The 22,641-nt window shown below is 41.7% G+C and overlaps 1 protein-coding gene across 1 annotated transcript; it reads right to left on the minus strand.

Moving 5' to 3' along the window:
- Positions 1-3,705: 3,705 nt before the first annotated feature.
- LOC137345981 (zinc-binding protein A33-like) lies at positions 3,706-22,641 on the minus strand. The gene is given in 6 exon segments (XM_068009252.1): positions 3,706-4,256; positions 6,051-6,166; positions 6,265-6,287; positions 19,178-19,411; positions 19,504-19,599; positions 22,234-22,641. Coding segments are annotated over 6 exon segments (1,428 nt in total).

Raw genomic sequence — 22,641 nt, forward strand, 5'->3', positions numbered from 1 at the left:
AGCCAGCATGGATTTCTTGGGGGGAAATCGTGCTTAACTAACTTGCTAAAGTGTTTTCAAGAGGTAACAGAGAGGGTTGATTAGTGCAATACTGATGATGTGATGTACACGGGCTTTCAAAGGGCGTTTGCTACAGTGCCAGACAACAGACTTGTGAGCAAATAGCTCATGGAATAAAAGGGACAGTAGCAACATGGATACGGAATTGGCTGAGTGACAGGAAACAAAGAGTAGTGGTTAATGGATGTTTTTGGGCTGGAGGAAGGTTTGTAGTGGAGTTCCCCAGGGGTCAGTGTTGGGATCCTTGCTTCTCCTACTATACATATTAATGACATAGACCATGATACGAAATTTGAAAGCATTGTGAACTGTGAGGAGGATAGTGTAGAACTGCAAAAGGACATAGACATGTTGGTGGAATGGGTGGATAGATGGCAGATGATGTTCAATGCAGAGAAATGTGAAGTGGTACAATTTGGTAGGCAGAACATGGAGAGACAATATAATATAAAGGGTACAATTCTAAAGGGAATGCAGGAGCAGAGGGACCTGGGTGTCTATGTGCATACGTCATTGAAGGTGTCAATACAGGTTGAGAGAGCAGTTAATAAAGCATACAGTATCCTAGGCTTTATTAATAGGAGCATAGAGTACAAGAGCAAGGAAGTTATGTTGAACTTGTATAAGATAGTAGTGCGGCCTCAGCTGGAGTCTTGCATCCAATTCTGGGCGGCGCACTTAAGAAAAGATGTGAGGCCATGGAGAGAGTACAGAAGAGATTCACGAGAATTGTTCCAGGGATGAGGAACGTCAGTTATGAAGATGGACTGGAGAAGTTAGGACTATTTTCCTTGTAGAAGAGAAGGCTGAGAGGTGATTTGATAAAGGTATTCAAAAGCATGAAGGGTCTGGACAGAGTAAATAGAGAGAAACTGTTTCCACTTGTGAAAGGATCAAGAATGAGAGGGCACAGATTTAAAGTATTTGGTAAAAGAAGCAAAAGTGACATGAGGAAAAACTTCTTCACGCAGCGAGTGGTTAAGGTCTGGAATGCACTGCCTGAGAAACTGGTGGAGGCAAGTTCAATTACAGCATTCAAAAGGGAATTAGAAAGTTATATGGAAAGGAAGAATGTGCAGGGTAACGGGGAGAAGGGAGTGGAATGGGACTGAGGGAATTGCTCTTTCAGAGAGCCAGTGTGGACAGATGGGCCGAATGGCCTCTTTCTGTGCTGTAACAATTCTGTGATTCTGTGATTCTATGATACAAAATTCTTCTTTGGCCACCTTGTCTTGAGAGACAATGGGTAAGCACCTGGAGGTGGTCAGTGGTTTGTGGAGCAGCGCCTGGAGTGGCTATAAAGGCCAATTCTAGAGTGACAGACTTTTCCACAGGTGCTGCAGATAAAATTGGTTGTCAGGGCTGTTACACAGTTGGCTATCTCCTTGCGCTTCTGTCTTTTTTCCTGCCAACTGCTAAGTCTCTTCGACTCTATAGGTCCTACTATAATTCTATACGGAATTGGGAAAGCCACATCTGGAGTAGAATGCTCATCATGATCTCCTTGCGTAAGGAATGACACACCTGCCATAGAGGAAATGCAACGAATGTTCACTAGACTGGTTGTTGAAATGAGGAGATTGTCCTATGAGGAGAGATTGAATAAACTGGACCTATTTTCACTGGAGTTCAGAAGAATGATAAGTAATCTAATTGAAACACAAATTCTTAAAAGGCTTGACAGGGTGGATGCTGTACAAACGATTCACCTGGCTGGCGAATCTAGATCAAAGGGTCACAGTCGCAGAATAAGGGGCCAATCATTTAAGCCTGAGACGAGGACAAATTTTTTCACTCAAAGATTGTGAATCTTTCGAATTTTTGACCCCAGGGAGTGGTGGATGTTGAGTCGTTCTGTATATTCAAGACAGAGGGTGATAGATTTGTGAGTACTAAGGAAATTAAGGGAATATGAGGATAGTGCGGGAAGGTGGAATTGATGGAGAAGATTAGCCATGATCTTAATGAATGGTGGAACAGGTAGTAAGGGCCATAGAGCCCATTCCAGCTCCTATTTGTTATGTTTTGTTTCAATCTTCACTAGAGAAAAGGATGCTGTCAATGTAATAGTAAAGAAGGAGGCACTGGTGATATTGGTTCGCACTAAAAATAGATAAAGAGGCGGTACTTAAAGTATTGGCAATTCTCAAAAGTAGAAAAGGCATCCAATCCGGTTAGGATGCAACCTAGCTTACTGAAGGTTGTATAGATGGAAATTTCAAGGGCTTTGGCCACAATCTTCCAAACCTCCTTAGATATTGGGGTCGTGCCAGAATACTGGAGGAATGTAAATGTTACCCGCTTGTGCAAAAATGGGGAGATGGCTAAACTCGGTAATAAAACCAATCAGCCTAAAGGCGGTTGTTGGGAAACGTTTAGAAACACAAGCTTAATTGTCAGCGGGAAAATTATGGGCAAATGAATGAAAACCACTGTGGATTTGTTAAAGGAATTCATTTTTTACTAACTTGATTTAGTTATTTCATAAAGTCATGGAAAGGGTTGATGGGGGCTTTGTGGTTGATCTTGTGTATGTGGACTTTTAAAACGTGTTTGATTAAGTACCACATAATAAACTTGTTTGCAAAATTAAAGCCGATGTGATGAAAGGGGCAGTGACAGCGTGGATACCAAACTGGGTAAGGGACACAAAGCAGAGAGTAGTGGTAAATGATCGTTTTTCTGACTGGAGGGATGTCATACAATGTTGCTCCCCAGAACTCAGTCCGAGAACCACTGCTCTTTTTAATATATATGAATGACTTTGACAGGTATACAGGTCACAATTTCAAAGATGACACAACACGCAGAGAAGTGTGAAGTGATGCACTTCGGTAGGAAGAATGGGGAGGGCAATGCAAATTTAATGCTACAGTTTTCAAGCAGCAACAGAAAGTCCGGGGTATATAGCTTTGAAGGGCCGGCACAGGCAGGATGGGGTGAATGGCCTCTTCTGTCCCTTATAATTTTATGATTTTGGGTGTCCCACTATCTAAGGAATGGAAACACTGATTCCTTCAAACAAACTCCAAGTCACACATTGATCTGCTTAATTAGCCTCCATTTCTTCAGTAGTACATGATACAGATCATATATCAGAAAATACCACAACTTTCCTTAACTTTCTTCCACATGACCATGACCTCAACCCTCCTTTGTAACAGAGATCCGCCCTGCTCCGCTCAGTACTGGGGTCTGCCCTACTGCTCACACCTACCAGCATGTTCTTCTCTAATGCCTCATCTATAATAGCTTTGCCTTGTCTCTGATGGTTTCTCTCTCTCATGTACTTCCCACTGGTGTCCTCTATCACCCTTGTTACTCTCACCTGCCCCTCTTTACCTTTAACTTCCCAACTGGAGTCTGTAGTTCCCTTGGTCTATTTCTACCCATGTTTTAATTCACTCCGTATCTGCTCCCTGATGATTCGCAACATTTTTCAGTTCCTCAGTTAAGTTTTACAGGAGTTTCTGGAGCTGTTGCCAAGAATTTGTTCCCCGGCACAGATTACAGAAAAACAGGACTCGGTTGAACCTGCTCTGACCTGAAGTGACATTTGGACCATCCACACCACCTGAGACTGAGATGGGTGCCCAACAGTTTGCAGTCGGCAGGTAAATAGTGTGGAATTATGGGATGGTCATGTTAGTGACCTTTCACCCCACAGATGTTCAGCGGTGCTGAGTTTTCCCCGCCTTCATTCGGACCCAGAAAGAAAAATGGAAAGAGTCTTTCAGTAAAAGTGTGGCTGAAAGTGTGGAGATGGGCCATGTTGTCCGCATTGTAAAATGACACCTGTCCGGCCTCATAGTCCAGGAACACTCCGATCTTCCTGGGATTCACACTCAGGGTGAGGGGGGTGTTGGAGGGGGAGGTTGCATCAAAATAGCCACTTCCTGGCAGTAGCCACACGGTCCAGTATCCAAGCTCAGGTGTCGGATCGATTGTCCCTTTCCTCTCGGTAGATTATCGGGCCACACCCAAACCTCACCATGTGTCGTTCTCCATGGCCACCTCCCAGTAATGTCTCCCTGATGTGAATCCTTCCGCTCCCATGACAAAGGGAAAGAAATCAAACCTCTCCGTGGTGTCAGGGAGCTCCTGATCTCTGTCTCCGAGTCTCACACTGGTCCGGTCCTCAGACACGATGAGCCGGGGATGGGCTGTGTTGACATCGAGAGTCAGAGAGGCTGGAACTGGGAGGAAATTAAAATAACACAGTCAGTGACTTCATTTGAATAATTTATTTAAAACACACTCTTTTTTTCAAAGTGACTATCTGAGGCCTCCCGGGAACTCCAATGTTTTCAAAGAGCTCCTGTTTCTGTTATGGAATCTGCTCTGACCCAGGGGTTACTCTAACACTGTGATCCCGATCAGGAACTCTGTGACCCCCAGTCCCCTGCTGTTCTCAGCATCTGCAGAGTGACCTCTGGAACATTAGATAACCACAAGGAATCTGTACCAGATGTGACGGTGTTCCTTGGAAACAGACAGATACCGGAAGGAAAGGGAGAAGTGACAACAGAGCAAAAGAAAAAAAAGTAGGGAAACTGCTGCAGAGGGGGACCAGGAGGAGGAGAGGACTTAATAATAAAATAATATCGCAGGAGCGAAAGAGAAATAAGAAATTTGGCAGAGGAAGGGAGGAAAGTAGATCCACAGGGAGAAACGAGAGAGATAGAGATTTCCAGGAGAGAAAAAATAGAAAAGTTGAAGCAAGAGAATGAGAGAAATGGACAAAGAGGCTACAACCACAACTCAATCTGTCCAACAACCTGATCAGGATCACAACAAACACTGAAACAACCGGGTAGTCCCCAGATTCAGAGACACAACATGAAACAAGCAGCCTGGACACAGCAAACCCACATCATTATATCCAGAAATCTCAATAGACTCTAACACACAATCAGACAAAACCAAACTGTTCTTCATTAAAGTACAGGTGGAAGAGACATTTCTACAGAACACTCTCCTCACCGTCCTCAGAACACAGCAAGTTTATGAGTGAGTGAGTGGGACAAAAGCTGACCACCTCCTCCTCAGCCAAGAGCAGAGAACAGTCACATTAATCAACAGGAACCTTCCCATTACTCTGGAGATAGACATTCCTGGAGAAGGAGCTCGGTCCATCGAATGACATTTGAAAAACAGCAGAACCAAAAGCGACGCTTCAGCTCCATGTCCACAATGAGGATTCCCTACATGAACATTCCTCATATTTGCCCTACATGGGAACAGTACAGGGACCATGAGTGGAGACATAAACTGTTCTCTTCACTCCCAGCAGAACCAGTTCCCAGTGGACGCAGGGCACAGGGACAAGCAGTTGGAGCAATTGGAGATCATAGTAGTGCCTTGCTCCTAAAGAATGTATGACGATCCACACTGCAACTTGAAGATTTGGACCTTCTACTTGAACCTACAGAAGACAGACTCCCGGATAGAATACTCCTTCCTGAAGCAGCATCGCCTTTCCCACCTAACCTGCTGTAATTTGAGATAAACAGGATTTGTACCAATTATCCTTCATTCAGAAATTGGAGCCTCAAACCTGTCCTCTTACAAGACTCAGAATTCCTGTCTCCCTCTGGCTAAAGTTCATCTCCTTACATATTCTCTAAGGTGGAAATAATATGACAGAAGTATTTCACACAGTCACTGTGAGTCTCTGACGGTGATTTCTAATCCGGAACAAAACACATGAATTGATGCCCACACTACCAGGTGTTATGAAGCCATAGTCACAGATCTTTCTCCCCTCCGACTGAATCTCATAAACTATGTACTGGAGAAAATGCACAGTAAAATTATCCCTACATGGTCTCCATGCACAGCTCTTAATGCTAACGATAAACTACTGGCCAAGGTCCTGATCGATAGATGAGACAAGGATATAAGTCATCGTTTAATTTGAGGACTGGCAGCTGGTTTAGAATCTTCCTATCTGATTGTAAAGATCAGGAAAAGGAATATAAGAGTTTTACCAGGGTTAATGGCATCTATCATTTCTCTCCAGGCTGTGTACTGTAAAGGGCCATTGAACTTTCCGATCGACAGCTTTTCATCTGCCAATAATGTTTCATTATAGTCCTCACTGGTCCTGTAAATATTAAACAGCAGATGTTATAAATTAACCGTAAACACTTTGCTGAATTGTTTTAGGAAATTGTGTATATTTCAGTAAATATCTTGACCTACCTCCTCTTCTGACAAGTTTCCTCCTGAAATAAATAAAACACAAATTTGGATTGTCGGAGAGTGACCAGTTATATCCAGGCAACAGAAATTAGATGCACATTATCACAAGCTAATGATAATTCCGAATTCGCATTGAATGAAATAATTATTTCTGGCAGGCAACAAACGTGCAGACATTCAGCACTCAAGAGGGATTCAAGAGGGATATTCTGTGCTATTCCATTTTAGAAAACGTTTCTTTTGTGTGTGCTATTTTGTTGCTGTTCACTGTTGCTGCGACTAGTTAACTTTGAAATTTTTCCCTTCCTGTGAATTGGATTGTCACACAGATAGTAGCCACTCAGATAGAAAGAGGATATGTTTGAAAACCAGCTCGCAGAAATTTAATTAAACATTATTTAAAAGCCTCTGATAGCGAGAGGATGCAGATAGAAAATGTGATGTGTTGTCCGCTTCTGGAAATTAGCATCAGTCTCACTCAGAGTAACAGTGATTCTCACGTTCCACCATACCAGATAGAGCCACGTGCTCACACAATGTAACTGGAATGTGAAGTGAGTTCCAGGACAGCAATAATCTCTTGGGGAGTTCTGCAATAATTACAAACTATTGTCATGATATTGCTATTTTTTGGGGGAATATGCGGTGTGTCTTTAAGACAGCAAAGGATCAGTACTACTTTAAGGCAGCAAGCTTCAGAAGTAAAGGTGCATCTTGATTGCCTTGGATACAACCATTCAGAGACCGAGAACAGGATATACAATGTTGCGATTGACTTTGCAGAGACAGTTGCGAGACAGGCACAGACAGACAGCTGTGCCAGCCTGTACTGAAGGAAATAGGAGAGCTCTCCCTCTCAGTTTATTTAAACCCTATTTATTATACTCTCTCAAAATTTTAAAGAAACTTCAAGCCAGATTAATTTCTTAAAAGAAAATTACTTTACTTTTAACTACTAAACTGTAATTGCTGTGTTTATCACTGGAAAGAAGACGAGTTGGATGTTCCAACTCATGAACTGTTATTCCCAAATCGTCTATTGATGAAGAACTGTTTTCCTTTCATCATCGGACCCTGGAAGATTGTGAGTGGACTTTGAATCAGAGGACTGTTCGTCAGGAAGCGTAAATCTGAAAGAACTTTATTGTTATAATATTTTAAAATATTGTTTTATCTTAGTGGTGTTTAAGATTTTTAGTTTTTTCTAATGAACATTTAATTTGTGGATAGCTAAAGATACCTGGCTTGGTTCGGCTCATTCGGGGGTTAATAGATTGTTCAATTTGGCAAAGCTTAAAGATATGTTGTGTGATCTGTGGAATGATGGGACTGAATTGACAGTGTGTTGCACCCACCGCAATCAACATCATATATTTTGATTGGGGCTTTGTCTTGAGTGGTCCTGCCATAACATATTAATTGGGGGCTCGTTCATGATTGAATCTTATATATAATTAAGCAGCTCACATGTTGGATCAGAATCACACTAATTTGGAGGGCTTGCATTTGGAATCATATTAATTACTCGTCTCTGGGATAACATATCTAAATTGGGGTCTTGCATCTGGCATTATATTAATTTCTTTTGGGTCTGGGATCATATCAATTGGAAACTCAATTGTTGGGATCTAAATCTAACACCAAATACAAAGAAATTAAAAGAACCAGGTCTCTTGTATAATAAGGTACAGTCTATACAATTGTAATGGCATTAGTTGTTGCAGCAGAGTTTTGGGGAAAGCAGAATGTTACCCTGAGTGACTTCATAACATTAACTAAGAATAAATTAAAATAATTGGCAGCAAAATTGGGGTTAGAATTGAAATTAACATAATAGCTCAAGATCTGGAATTAGAAGAAGAAGAATACGAGGAACAAGAATGTAGTGGTTCAGAGAGTGATGCAGTGGTATTGGCTAGGATTCAGTTAGAAATGAAGAAATGTGAGGCTAAGAAAGAAAAAACAATAACAATAAGAAAACTTGAATTGTAAGACAGGGAGAAAGAGAGGAAATTTATGTTAAAAGAGATGGAACTAAGATAAAGGTCTTTGACGGAAATTCATTATAACCCTCAGGTATTTTATTCTTCACTGAAGTATCTGGTTTCACAGCTGTCGTTAAAGCTATAGCCTGGTCTGCTATATAGGACAAAGTCTTAAATCCAGGGACAATTCGGGTCAGGAAGAAACTGAATTCAGCTCAGAACACAGAGAAAGATTGTTTAAATTTATAGGCTCTTCTTAAGTTTGAGGAAAGGGGCGTAGAGGCATTTTTCATGTCTTTTGAAAAAATAGCCGAACAAATGAAATGGTCGAAAGAAAGCTGGACATTGCTTATGCACAGCAGGTTGGTAGGCGGAGCTCATGAAGTTTATGCCGTGCTTCCTGAAGAGGCTTCTGCAGATTATGAGATGGCAAAATGTCTATTCTCACTGTATATGAGTTGGTCCCTGAAGCTTAACGTCAGAAGTTTCGGAACTTATGGAGATTGGCTGGGCAGACATATTTAGAATTTGAGAGGGTGAAGCAAATTACTTTTGGCCATTAGATACAGCATTAAAGATAGAAACCACATAAGAGAACCTTCAAGAATTGATTCTCTTAGAAGAGTTTAAAAACTCCATTCCTTCAGGAGTAAGAGCTCACATAGGTAACCTGAAAGTTTTGAAAATTGGCAAGCAGCAGAGATTGTTGATGATTTTGAGCTTGTGAATAAGCCAACCTGTTTTGTCTGTCACCCCCATAAACCCGAGAAGGATAGAAAGTGGAAGAGTGAAAGGAAGTCAAGTAGCCGGGGATAAGAAGGAACAGTTGGAAATGCACCAGGATCACCTCCTCAGGTCAGAAAGGAAGGTGCTGAGGGTGGAAGTGAGGTTCGCAAGCCAAAGCGTTATCATTGCCACTAAATGGGTCATCTTCATTCAGAGTGCTGCAGATTGTGAGGTAAACCCATAGGACTTGTTGAGGTACACGAAGCTAGTGCAGAGGAAGAGACTCTGACTGTGAATATAGCAGACCAGGCTATAGCTTTAATGACAGCTGTGAAACCAGATACTTAGGTTAAGAATAAAATACCTGAGCGTTATAATGAATTTCTGTCAAAGGGGAAAGTAGCTCCATATCCTGTAAGTGAGGCAGGAAAACCTATCATTATATTCAGGGACACAGGAGCGACTCAAACAGTCTTGCTGGGGAGAGATATGAGGTTTCCTCCAGAAAGCGCTTTGAACGCTAAAGTTTTAGTTAATGGAATTGGCGGGGAGTATATACCAGTGCCTTTGTATAAAGTACGCCTAAGAGAGTGACTTAATTTCTGGGGTAGTAACTGTAGGTGTTGTCCACAGTTTGCCAGTAAAGGGAATTGATTTATTCCTAGGAAATGATTTTGCTGGATCAAAAGTATCAGTTTCTCCTATAATTACAGAGGAACCAAGTGAAATTAAGGAAACAAAGAATCACAGGAGCAAGTTCCAGGAATATTTCCTGCATGTTTAGTTACCCGAGCAATGGCCAAACAGGATCCATTCTCAGAGGTGAAAGGGGCACCACAAGATAGCCAAGTATCTGAAACCTATTTGGGGATTTAGATAATCCAAATGAGATGTTTAACAGATCATCTATCATTGCAGCACAGCAAGCTGATCCAGAGATATACCAAATAGCACAGACAGCTCTGTCAGAAGCTCAAACAAAAGGAATTCTGAAAGGCTATTATATGGTAAACGGTGTTTTGAGGAGGAAATGGAGATCTCCTCATAGACATGCCGATGAAGACTGGGCAGTTGTTGAACAGATAGTGGTACCACCTAAATATCATCAAGGATTATTATGGTTAGAACACGACATTCATTTTGCATGACATAGGGGAATTCAGAAGAACAAATCACGCATAAGCCAACATTATTACTGGCCAGGTCTTACAAAGGATGTGAGATAATTTTGTAGGACATGCCATACCTGTCAAACGGTGGGAAAACCACAACCTACAATAAAACCAGCACCACTAGTTCCCACAGCAGTGATTGAGGAACCATTTAGCAGGGTATTAGTAAACTGTGTAGGACCCTTACCAAAAACAAAAGCGGAGCACCAATACATACTTACGATCATGGATATGGCTAGTCGATTTCCAGAGGCCATTCATTTGAGGACAATTAATGCTAGAGTAGTAGTAGAAAAGTTAACCCAATTCTTTATGAGACATGGGTTGCCTCTTGAAGTTAATCAGATCAAGGTTCGAATTTCATGTCTAGGATATTTCATAAAGTCATGGGCAATTTGGGGATTAGACAGTTGAAATCTTCATCGTATCACCCACAGTCACAGGGAGCATCAGAAGGATTTCACCAGACTCTCAAAAAGATGATTAGAATATCAAAGTGATTCTTGACTATGCAGACGGTGGGGGCATCATCCGACTGCGCACATGTGCACATGTGCAAACGGGCTCCTGCTCTCTGTCAGAAAACGCAGCCTTAGAGCACACTGTCATGCATATCCACATGACTGGGATAAAGGACTAGACTTTCTTTTATTTTCCACCAAAGACTCGCCGAACGAGTCCACAGGCTTCAGCCCTTTTGAATTGGTTTACGGACATGAAGTAAGAGGTCTTCTAAAACTTATAAAAGACATATTCTTGGAACAAGAGAGTGAATGTTCAATTCTGGACTATGTATTTGTGTTCCATTAAAGGTTCACAATAGCTTTCGGTGTGGCTCAGGAACACCTTCAAGCATCCCAAGGCAATATGAAAATAATGGGCAGACAAGAATGCAAAAGCCCGTGATTTTCAACCAGGGAATGGAGTATTACTGTTGCTATTATTACAGGGAGAACCATTAAAAGCACGGTTCAGTGGCCCATATAGAGTGATCAAAAGAGTGGCTAAGGTAGATTACTTGATTGACACCCCTGATTGCAGGAAGAGGAACCACTTGTGTCACATCAATTTGTAAAAGCAATATTACCGCAGGGAGAAGGATAAGCCAGTACAGGTATGTCAGGTAATCGGGACTGTTGAGAAGGAAAAGGATAGTGAGGATGAGGCAGAAGCAGGACTAGGAAATTCTCAGATTGAACCTTCAACTATCAGGTTAGCGAATACAGGATGGCTAGGAAAATCAGACAATATTCTTTTGCACTTAGGGGCAAAACAGCATGAAGACCTAACCAGGTTTTTCACAACATTTAAAAGAGATTGTAGGGATAAGCCAAGATGTGCAACCTTAGCCACACATGATGTGGATATAGGGTGGGGGGTGGGGGGGGGGGGGGGGGTGGGGGGGGTTACTATTCCTTTAAAACAACCTCCTTACTGCTTGAGTCCAGACAAACAGGCCCAAGTGCAAATAGAGACCCAGTACATGCTGGAAAACAATTTGATCAAACCTAGTCAAAGTAGCTGGAGTTCTAATACCTAAACCTGATGGGTCAACTCGATTTTGTATAGATTATAGAGAAGTCAATGCAGTAACAAAGGCAGACCCCTATCCCTACCTGAGATGAGGAGGGATTTCTTCACTTAGAGAGTGGTGAACCTGTGGAATTCTCTACCACAGAAAACAGTCGAGGCCAAATCATTAAATATATTCAAGAAAGAGTTAGATATAGTTCTTAGGGCTAAAGGGATCAAGGGATACTGGGAGAAATCGGGAATGGGATACTGGGAGAAATCGGGAACAGGATACTGAATTTGGATGATCAGCCATGATCGTATTGGAGGGCGGTGCAGGCTCGAAGGGCCAAATGGCCTACTCCTGCTCCTATTTTTCTATGTTTCCATGTTTCCATTCCATGTTTAGAAGACTGTATCGACAGAGTGGGCAGTGTTAAGGTTCTTACCAAGAGCAACTTGTTAAAGGAGTTCTTTTGACTCCTCGAGCCAAAGAGATATCAGCTTTTTTAGCACCTGACGGTCTTTATCAGTGTCAGGTGATGCCATTCGGGCTAAAAAATGCCCCAGCAACATTTCAAACATTAATGAATCAGGTGGTAGCCAGTGTTCCCAACTGTGTAGTGTATCTCGATGATGTACTAACAGTAACAATAATATAAAAGCAAAATACTGCGGATGCTGGAAATCTGAAAGAAAAACAAGAAATGCTGGAACCACTCAGCAGGTCTGGCAGCATCTGTGAAAAGAGAAGCAGAGTTAACGTTTCGGGTCAGTGACCCTTCTTCGGAACTGACCCGAAGAGTTACTAACAGTAACACTTGGCAAGAACACTTAAACAAATTCAAACTTTTGTTTAAAAAGTTGCAAGCTGCAGACTTAGAGGTAAATTTGGAAAAAAGTGAATTCTGAAAGGGAAGAGTAACTTACCTCAGACACATAGTGGGGCAAGGTCAGGTACTGCCAAAAACATCAACATTAAATGCCTCAACGGAGTTCCTTGACCCTAAATCTAACGGGAAATAATGAGGTTTTTAGGGATGTGTGGCTTTTACTGGAAATTTTACAAAACTTTAGTACTGTGGCTGCTTGTTAACCGACTTGCTACAAAAAAAGAAAAACAAGGTGCTCTGGTCAAATAATGCCAGGCAGCTTTGGAAAATCTAAAGGCAGTCCTAACTAATGAACCAGTGTTGGCTGCTTCAAATTTCGCTGAACTCTTGAAATTAGCGATCGATGCTGGTGACCTGGGGGTTAGTGTAGTCCTACTGCCAGCTGATGAATTGGACATAGAGAAGCCAGTCGGGTATTTTTCCAGAAAACTAAATTGTCATCAGAAAGAATATTTTACTGTGGAAAAAGAAGCATTGGGACTTTTACTGGCTCTCAAACATTGTGAGGTATATATCAGCCAGGACAATAACGAGATATTAATATACACTGATCATACCACATTAACATTTGTGGAAAAGTTTAAAAACCAAAATGCTAAAATATTTAAATGGCGTCTGTTGTTACAACCTTATCATCGAAGGGTTGTACATATTTCAGGGAAAAATAATGTTATTGCCGACGCTTTGCCATGGATTTAACCATGTTGACGTATGTAGATGCGATGGTATAAGAGAATGCTGTAAATTATTAGTAGAGTATGGTGCGGGAAAAAAATGCGATAGTATTTTTTCAATTACTATATCTTGCGCTGTAATGAAATGCAGTTCGGGAATGACGTTTCATTCCGCCAGGGGTGGCGGTATCATGATACTATTGTTTTCTTTTCAGGAAATATGCGGTGTGTCTTTAAGACAGCAAATGATCAGCATTGCTATAAGACAGCAAGTTTCAGAAGTAAAGGTGCATCTTGGTGTCCTTGGATACAACCATTCAGAGATCGAGAACAGGATATACAATGCTGTGATTGACTTTTGAAAAATGGCTTTTGCAGAGACAGTTGAGAGACAGACACAGACTGACAGATGTGCCAACCTGTACTGAAGGAAATAGGAGAGCCCACCCTCTCAGACTATTTAACCCTATTTATCATACTCTCCCAAAATTTTAAAGAAACTTTAAGCCAGATTAATTTCTTAAAAGAAAATCGCCAATTACTTTACTGAACTATAATTGCTGTGTTCATCGCTGGAAAGAAGAGTTTGATACTTTAACTACTGAACTGTTATTCCCGAACTGTCTATTGATGAAGAACTATTTTCCTTTCCTTATCGGACCGTGGAGGATTGTGACAGGGCTTTGAATTAGAGGACTGTTCATCGGGAAGCATACATCTGAAAGAACTTTAGTGTTATAATATTTTTAAATATTGCTTTATCTTAGTGGTGTTTAAGATTTTTAACAGTTAATTTGTTGGTATCGTCACTATTGAGGATACAAAGTAAGATCCCAGTATTAGCTGTAATTCAAGAAATGGAACGGAGGGAGGAACTCAAGAAAATTACAATCACCAGGGAAGTGGTACTGAGCTGCGGGCTGACAAGTTCCCAGGTCCTGATGGACTTCATCCTAGGGTGTGAAAAGACGTGGCTAGTGAGATAGTTGATGCATTAGTTTTAATTTTCCAAAATTCTCTAGATTCGGGGAAGGTTCCGTTAAATTGGAAAATAGTGAATGTAACTCCTTCATTCAAAAAGGGAGGGAGACAGAAAGCAGGAAACTACAGACCAGTTAGCTTAACATCTATCTTAGGGAAAATGTTAGAAGCTATTATTAAAGATGTTATAGCAGGGTATTTAAAAAATTCAAGGTAATTAGGCAGAGTCAACATGGTTTTGTTGAAAGGGAAATCAGGTTTATCCAATTTATTATATAATATATTATCCAATTTATTGGAATTCTTTCAGGGAGTTACATGTGCTGTGAATAAAGGGGAACCGGTGGATGTATTATACTTAGATTTCCAGAAGGCATTTGAAAAGGCGTCACATCAAAGGTTATTGCAGAACATAAAAGGTTATGGTGTAGGGGCTAATATATTGACATGGTTAGAAGATTGGTTAGCCAGCAGGGAACAGAGAGTAGGCATAACTGGATCATTTTCTGGTTGGCAAGATGTAATGAGTGATGTGCCACAGGGATCTGTGCTGGGGCCTCAACTTTTTACAATTTATATAAATGACTTAGATGAAGGGACCAAAGGCATGGTTGCTAAATTTGCTGATGACACAAAGATAGGTAGGAAAGTAATTTGTGAAGAGGACATAAGGAGGCTACAAAGGGATGTATATAGGTTAAGTGAGTGGGCAAAGACCTGGCAAATGGAGTATAATGTGGGTAAGTGTGAAATTATCCACTTTGGCAGGAAGAATAAAAAAGAAGCATATTATCTAAATGGCGTGAGATTGCAGAGCTCTGAGATGCAGAGGGATCTGAGTGTCCTAGTGCATGAATCGCAAAAGGTTAGTATGCAGGTACAGCAAGCAATTAGGAAAGCTAATAGAATGTTATTGTTTATTGCAAGGGGAATTGAATACAAAAGTAGGGAGGTTATGCTTCAGCTATCCAGTGCTTTGGTGAGACCACATCTGGAGTATTGTGTACAGTACTGGTCTCCTTATTTAAGGAAGGATGTAAATGTGTTGGAGGCAGTACAGAGAAGGTTTACTAGATCAATACCTGGAATGGGTGGCCTGTCTTACGAGGAAAGATTGGACAGGCTAAGCTTGTATCTGCTGGAATTTAAAAGAGTAACAGGCGACTTGATTGAAACATATAAGATCCTGAGGGGTCTTGACAGGGTGGATGTGGAAAGGATGCAGAATCTCGAACAAGGGGTCACTGTTTAAGACAGAGATGTGGAGAATTTGTTTCTCTCAGAGGTTCATGAGTCTTTGGAATTCTCTTCCTCAAAAGGCAGTGGAAGCAGAGTCTTTGAATATTTTTAAGGCAGAGGTAGATAGATCCTTGATAAGCAAGGGGGTGGAAGGCTATCGGGGGTAGGTGGAAATGTGAAGTAATCAGTTCAGCCATGAACTTATTGAATGGCGGAGTAGGCTCGAGGGGTCGAGTGGCCTACTCCTGCTCCTAATTTGTATGTTTGTATGTTCATATGCATGTTCGTAAAGATACCTGGTTTGGTTCGGGTCATTCGGGGGTTAATAGATTGTTCAATTCAGCTATGGCCTTCTTCGATTTGAGAAAGCTTAAAGGTATGTTATGTGATCTCTGGAGTGATGGGACTGAATTGACAGTGCGTTGCACCCACGCAATCAGAATCATATATTTTGATTGGGGCCTCTTTTGTGAGCAGTCGTGCTATGTATCCAGTACAACAGAGGAAGCGAGTACGTGAGTGAGAAGAGAGGAGTGGCATAAAAGGAGAAGCAGTGAGGTGAGACAGTGGCAAAGTGATAATGTCACTGGATAATTGATCCAGAGACCCAGACTCTGGGGCACAGGTTCAAATTGCAGCATGGTACTTTGTGGAATTTAAATTCAACCAACAAATACATTAAATTAATTTAAAAATATAGAATTAAATACTAATCTCAGTAATAGTGACCACAAAACTGCCATCAATTATTGTAAATACCCATCTGGTTCACTAATGTTCTTTAGGGAAGGAAATGTACCTTCGGTACCTCGTCTGGCTTACATGTGACTCCAGACCCACAGCAATGTGCTTGACTCTTAATGACACTCTGAAATGACCTAGCAAGCCATTCAGTTGTACAAACACGCTGCACAAAAGTGGAAAAGGATTGAAACTGATTGGAACACCTGACATTGACCTTGGCACCAGAAACGATAATGGCAAACCAAGCCCTGTCAACCCTGCAAAGTCCTCCTTACTAACATCTAGAGGCTTGTGCCAACATTGGGGGAGCTGTTGTGCTTGACTTATCTAATTGAGTTTTTTGTGAAGTAACAGAAGGTTGATGAAGAGAATGCTGCGGATGTGGTGTATATGGATTTTAAGAAATGTTTGACAAAGCACCACATAAGATGTTGGTTAACAAATTTGAGGCTCATGGAATAGAAGTGTCAGTGTCAGTTGGATAAAAAAAAAGGATTGACTTAAGGAATAGAGGATGGTAGACATAGGTGTTACCCAAGGCTCTGTGTTAGGACCACTGATTTTGTCAAATCAATACAAATAACTTGAATTTTGGAAGACAGAGTAAAACTTCAAAATTTGCCGAGGATATCAAATTTGGAGGTGTGGCAGACAGTAAGCATGATACCAATCAACTGCAACAGGACATAGATAAGCTAGCAAAATGGGCACACAAGTGGCAGGTGAAATTTAATACTGAGAAGTGTGAGGTGATGCATTTTTGCAGAAGGGAAAGGGAGAGGCAATATAGACTTAATGCAACAATTCTAAAGAGTGCGCAGGGATAGAGAGACCTGTGCATAGATAGTTGAAGGTGGAAAGACATATTGAGAGAGTAGTTAGCAAAGCATATTGGACCTTGGACTTCATAAATAAGGGTATTCAGTGCAAAAGCAGTGATGTTATGCTGAACCTTTATGCAGATTTGGTTAGGCCACAACTAGAGAATTGCATCCAGTTCTGGTCACCACACTTTAGGATGGATGTGAGGGTCCTTGAGATGTTGCAGAGGAGATTTACCAGAATGGTTTCAGGGATGAGGGATTTTAACTACAAGGTTAGGTTGGAGAAACTGGTGTTGTTCTCCTTGGAGTGAAGAAGATTGTGAGGAGATTTGATACAGGTGTACAAGATTATGACAGGTTTAGATCAAGTAGACAAAGAAAAGCTGTTCCTATTAGTTGATGATACAAGTTCTAGGAGACACAGATTTAAGGTTTTTGAGAAGAGATATGGGGGGGATGTGAGGAAGAACCTTCTTTATGCAGCAAATATTAATGACCTGGAACTCGCTGCCCTCGAGGGTGGTGGAAGCAGAGATGATGAATGATTTCAAAAGGAAATTGGATGTGCATTTTAGGGGAGTACACTTGCAGGGCTACGGGAATGCAACAGGAGAATGGGACTGAGAGACGACATTGACTTGATGGGTCGAATGGCCTCCCTCTGTTTGCAATGACTCTCTGACTCTATATGAAACTCATTCACGGAATTCTTCAGACAGTGCGGGAACCGATTAGTTCAGTCACAATGGCAGATCCGTCCCAGAATATACAAACCAATCAACTTGCATTTTTCAGCAAATGCTCCATTCATTGGAGAAATGTAAATGAATTAAGGAAAACTAGCATGGATTTGTTAAAGGCAAATGGTGTTTAACTAACTTGCTTGAGTTTTTTGATGAGACAACATAGGGGAATGATGAGGGTAATGCGGTTGATGCGGTTTACATGGACTTCCAAAAGGCTTTTAAGTGCCACATAACAGGCTTCTCAGCAAAGTTAAAGTCCATGAAATAAAAGGGTTATGACATTAGGTACGAAATTTGCTGAGTGACACGAAACAGAATAGTGGTGAATGGGAGTTTTCATTCTGGAGGCAAATATATAGTTGGGTTCACCGAGCGTCTGTATTAGGATCACTACTTTTCTTGATCTATATTGATGACCTTGACTTGGGTGTGCGGGGCACAGTTTCACAAATTTGCAGGTGACACAAAACTTGAAAGTATTGTGAACTGTGAGAAGCATTATGACCGACTTCAGCAGGACTTAGACAGGCTTGTGGAATGGGCAACACATGACAAATGACATTTAATGCAGAGAAGTGTGAAGTGACACATTTTAGTAGGAAGGACAAGGAGAGGCAACATAAAATAGTGGATATAATTCCAAAGGGGGTGCAGGAGCAGAGGGACCTGGGGGTTTATGCGCACAAATCAATGAAGGTGGCAGGGCAGACTGAGAAAGTGGTTAATAAAGCATATGGGATCTTGGGATTTATAAATAGAGCCATAGATTATGAAAGCAAGGATGTTATGGTGAAACAAAAACAAGAAATGCTGGAATATGGTGAGCCTTTGTAAAATACTGGCATCACCTCAGCTGGAGTATTGTGTCCAAGCTTGGCACTGCATTTTAGGAAAGACGTGAAGCCATTAGAGATAGTACAGAAAGTATTTACGAGAATGTTTCCAGAGATGAGGGACTTCAGTCACAGGGATAGATTGGAGAAGCTGGGGCTGTTCTCCTTACAGAAGCGAGGTTTGAGAGGAGATTTGATTGAGGTGTTCAAAATCATGAGGGGACTAGGCGGAGGAGATAGGGAGAAACTGTTCTCATTGGCGAAAGGATCGGGAACCAGAGGACACTGATTTAAATTGATTGGCAAAACAATCAAAGGTGACAAGAGGCAAAACTTTCATACTCAGTGAATGCTTCCGATCTGTAATGCACTGCCTGAGAGTGTGGTGGAGGCAGGTTCAATTGTGGATTCAAAACGGAATAGGATATTTGAAGAGAAAAAAAGATTGTGAGCCTGCAGAGAGCCGAAATAGACACATCTGGCCGAATGATCTCTTTCCCCACTGTAACCATTCTAGGATTCTCTGGTTCTTTTTCAGCATTGTCATTGGTTATTTTGCAACTGAACAGCAATATAATCCTCACCTTCAGAAATATCAGCCCGTCTTGTTGTTCCATCTGTTTCTGCAACTTTGAAAGCTCCTCCTCAATGGAATTTAAATTCTCTTGAATTTCTCGAAGGTTTTTCTCCATTGTATCGAGAATCCTCTCCTCTTGTTCCCTGAGATCTCTGATTAAACGCTGCTCTTTCTCAGTGAGAATCTGATGCATTTTAGCAAACTCGGATGTGATGTGGCTTTGCAGACTGCTCGACTGTTCCTACCAATTGAAATGTGAAAAATAATCATGAACCACAATAAAGGGAACAAAACTAACCGAACTCCCAGAGAATCAGCACAGGGAGAACCTACCCTAACTTCGGAAATCTTCAGCTTCTGTTTCAGTTCCATTTCTAGAAACACCGATTGCTTCTCTGTGAGAGATTCTAAAGACATTTTCAGCTGATCCTGGGAGGGATAGAAAATCACAGAATGAAAGGGTTCGACTCTGCTTCTGTCTCTGATCTCCTACTTTTAAGCTGTGAGCTGTGGAAATGATTTGGAAAAAGTCTAGAACTAGATCTCTTAAAGTTGGTTTTAAATTCCTGGACTTCTGTCAGCATCCAGACCTTGCTTCTGCTTTGGAGTACACTGACAGCTTATCTCTCTCATTAGCTGCTCTTTTGCAATATTTAAAGTAACTTTGATCAGTTTACAGCCCTCCCTCCACCACTGCTGTGACTGAGAGTCTTTGCTTTCCTGCTGAGCCTGTGAATGGCCACTGGTTATATTGGTTTTCCAGATTCTGGCTGTTTCTGGCCAGAATCTCACTCTCCTGGGATGGAGCAAACATCTACTGCTTCTGGATTATAAGGTGTCATCCACTTTCGCCATTATCTTTCTGATCCTACAACTGACACTGTACAATTCCTGCATCCTCATCCCAGGAAAATAACTCCCTGAGTGTGTTGTCTAATACTTTACCCTCAAATTGCTTGTGAATTTCACTCGCGACACCTGTCTTCAAACTCAGACAACAGCTCATCCATGCTGACTCCACCCTATCGATGTCATCATTATCCCACCACGAGACCTTTGACTTTAACCCTGGACTCCTTCCTATTGTCTCCTATCTATTTCTTATTTCCCATTTACTATCAGGTTTTTTCTATCATAATTTTGATGCAACCAGGCTTATGTAACTTGAGCTTTCCTTGTGTCCATTTGCATGCACATTTTAGCTGCACTTCGGATCTGAGACTATCAATGTATTTCCACTGTATTCTCTTTTTTTTAATTCTTTTCTCTTTACTCCTCCTACATCACTGTCTCATGTTGTCATGTCTCTTTTCACTTCTCCGCTCTCAGGTATTCTGCCCTCCCAATTACCTTCACAAACCCTTCAGTTCTCCTCGACCTGCCTGCTCTCTTGCTGACATCCCAGGCTTGACTCCCTCTTAGATAAGCCTACACCTTCCCTCTGTGCCTCTCTTGGCATCCTCTGAAGAGCTCATCCAGGTTCTCAGCGTTGACTCCTTAAGAGTAGCAACTCCAATTGCCCCATCCTCTCTCTCACTGAGCTTCTCACTCAATGCATCCATTGGGAGCTAATCATGCTAATCTCCTTCCTGTTCAACTTGCCCTTCCATTACTGACCATGTGGACTCTAACAGCTCTTAGCACCCCTCTACACATCACCCGCCAGACTGTCTGTTCACTTGTGATCAAGGCCCTTGCCATCCATGAAAATATTGTGGATGATTGCAGGAAACCTGGCTGAGGAGTGATGACACATTTCCCCTAAATGAAGCTTCCCCGCCTGACTGCATCTTCCACCACTTGTCCCATCAAGACCATTATGGTAGTGGTGTGGCACCCATTACCAAATCACACCTTGGCCTGACCTCCTACTTGTCTGACACTTTCTCCTCCTCTAAGCATCTTACCTTGTTCCATGCCTTGCACCTCTCATTTAAAATCCTCGTTCTCTTTTGGACTCTCAAGTGTGATACAAATTTTCTCATTGAGGTATCTTCACTCCTTTTTCTCTCAGCCTTTGCACTGAACAACTTCTCATCCTTGGTGATTTCAACCTCCACCTTATCTCACCTTGCTCTCGCTCCGCTGTGTTCCCTGCCCTCTCATCCTCCCTAAATGGCTCCATCCATGTAAACTACCCAACCCATGTTCATACCTTGACCATCCAACATGGGCTTTCTAATCCAATTGTATCACTCACAGACAAGGCCGTCTCTATAATTTCCTTGTATCATGCCCCTCCCGCATCCTACTTACATTCTCCAGCCCTACCTCCTTCTGTACCTGCTGCTGGAAAAAGCCATCCACCAATTTACTTATAACTGCACTATAAAATACCCATTATCTAGCCTTTTGCCCTCCATTCACCATGAATTTGTTCACCGCACCCTCAGCTCCACCTTTGATTCCTCTGTCTCCAGTAAAGCTTTCTCTCTCTCCCTCTCTCTTGTCCTGGCTGTTCTTCCAGTACAGCCCTCATCGCTGCTCCTTTAAGTGCAAAGGACACAGACCTGAAAGGTTATGGTGGACAATTGTTTTAACCATTCACTGCCATGTCTGGCTAGACCACAAAAAGCATTATCAGGTCCTGCTCTCACCTGCCTTCGTTACCTCTAGACATGACTATTCCAATGCACTCCTGGCTGGTCTCCCACATTCTACACTTCTAAACCTTGAGAAAATTCAAAGCTACCTGTTTCCTAACATGCACAAAGTCCCAGTTCCCTATTACCTCCGTGTAAGAATCCTGGGAAATCCCTACATCCGGTTTTCTTGCTAATTAATTACAGCCAACTTAAATACTATACTAACTGACTATAAATTGGACTTTTCACTAGTTGTATGATAATGCTTATACTCAGCTCCATTTTTATTCCTGTTTGTGAAATGTCTTACCATCGTCATCTGTGGCTCCGCGTCTAATTTTGTTCTATAACGGTCTTGTGAAGCGCTTTGGGACGTTTTATTACATTATAGGCGCTATATTAAAGTAAGTTGTTGGTGTTGTTGTAAAATATGGAAAAGCGTTAAAATAATCAGGAGATAAACTCGGTTCCCTTTTACCTTGTAGATTACAACAGCTTCTTTAATCGGTATGAAGTTGTGAGATTTGTGTTCCCGCGCATCTCTACAAATCACACAGATCAGTTTCTTGTCAGTTTCACAAAACAGCTTCAGTTCTTCCTGATGTTCCTCACACTGAAGTTTACTTTCCTTCTCTTTCGGATTCAGGTTTAATTTCCGAGCTTTCTCCGCCAGACTCGCTAAGGCCCGACTGATCCTCAAGTTTCTGTCCGGAAATTCCTCTCTACATTCCGGGCAGGAGTTTCTCTCCTTTTCCCAATACCGTGTGATACAGGAACGGCAGAAGTTGTGTCCACAATCCAGTGAAACCGGATCGGTGAAGAAATCAAGACAAATGGGACAAGTTACCTCCTCGGTCCAACTCTCGGGCTGCTGTCTGGAATTCAT

Source organism: Heterodontus francisci, chromosome 29 (genome assembly GCF_036365525.1).
Source record: "Heterodontus francisci isolate sHetFra1 chromosome 29, sHetFra1.hap1, whole genome shotgun sequence".
Classification (NCBI taxonomy): Eukaryota; Metazoa; Chordata; class Chondrichthyes; order Heterodontiformes; family Heterodontidae; genus Heterodontus; species Heterodontus francisci.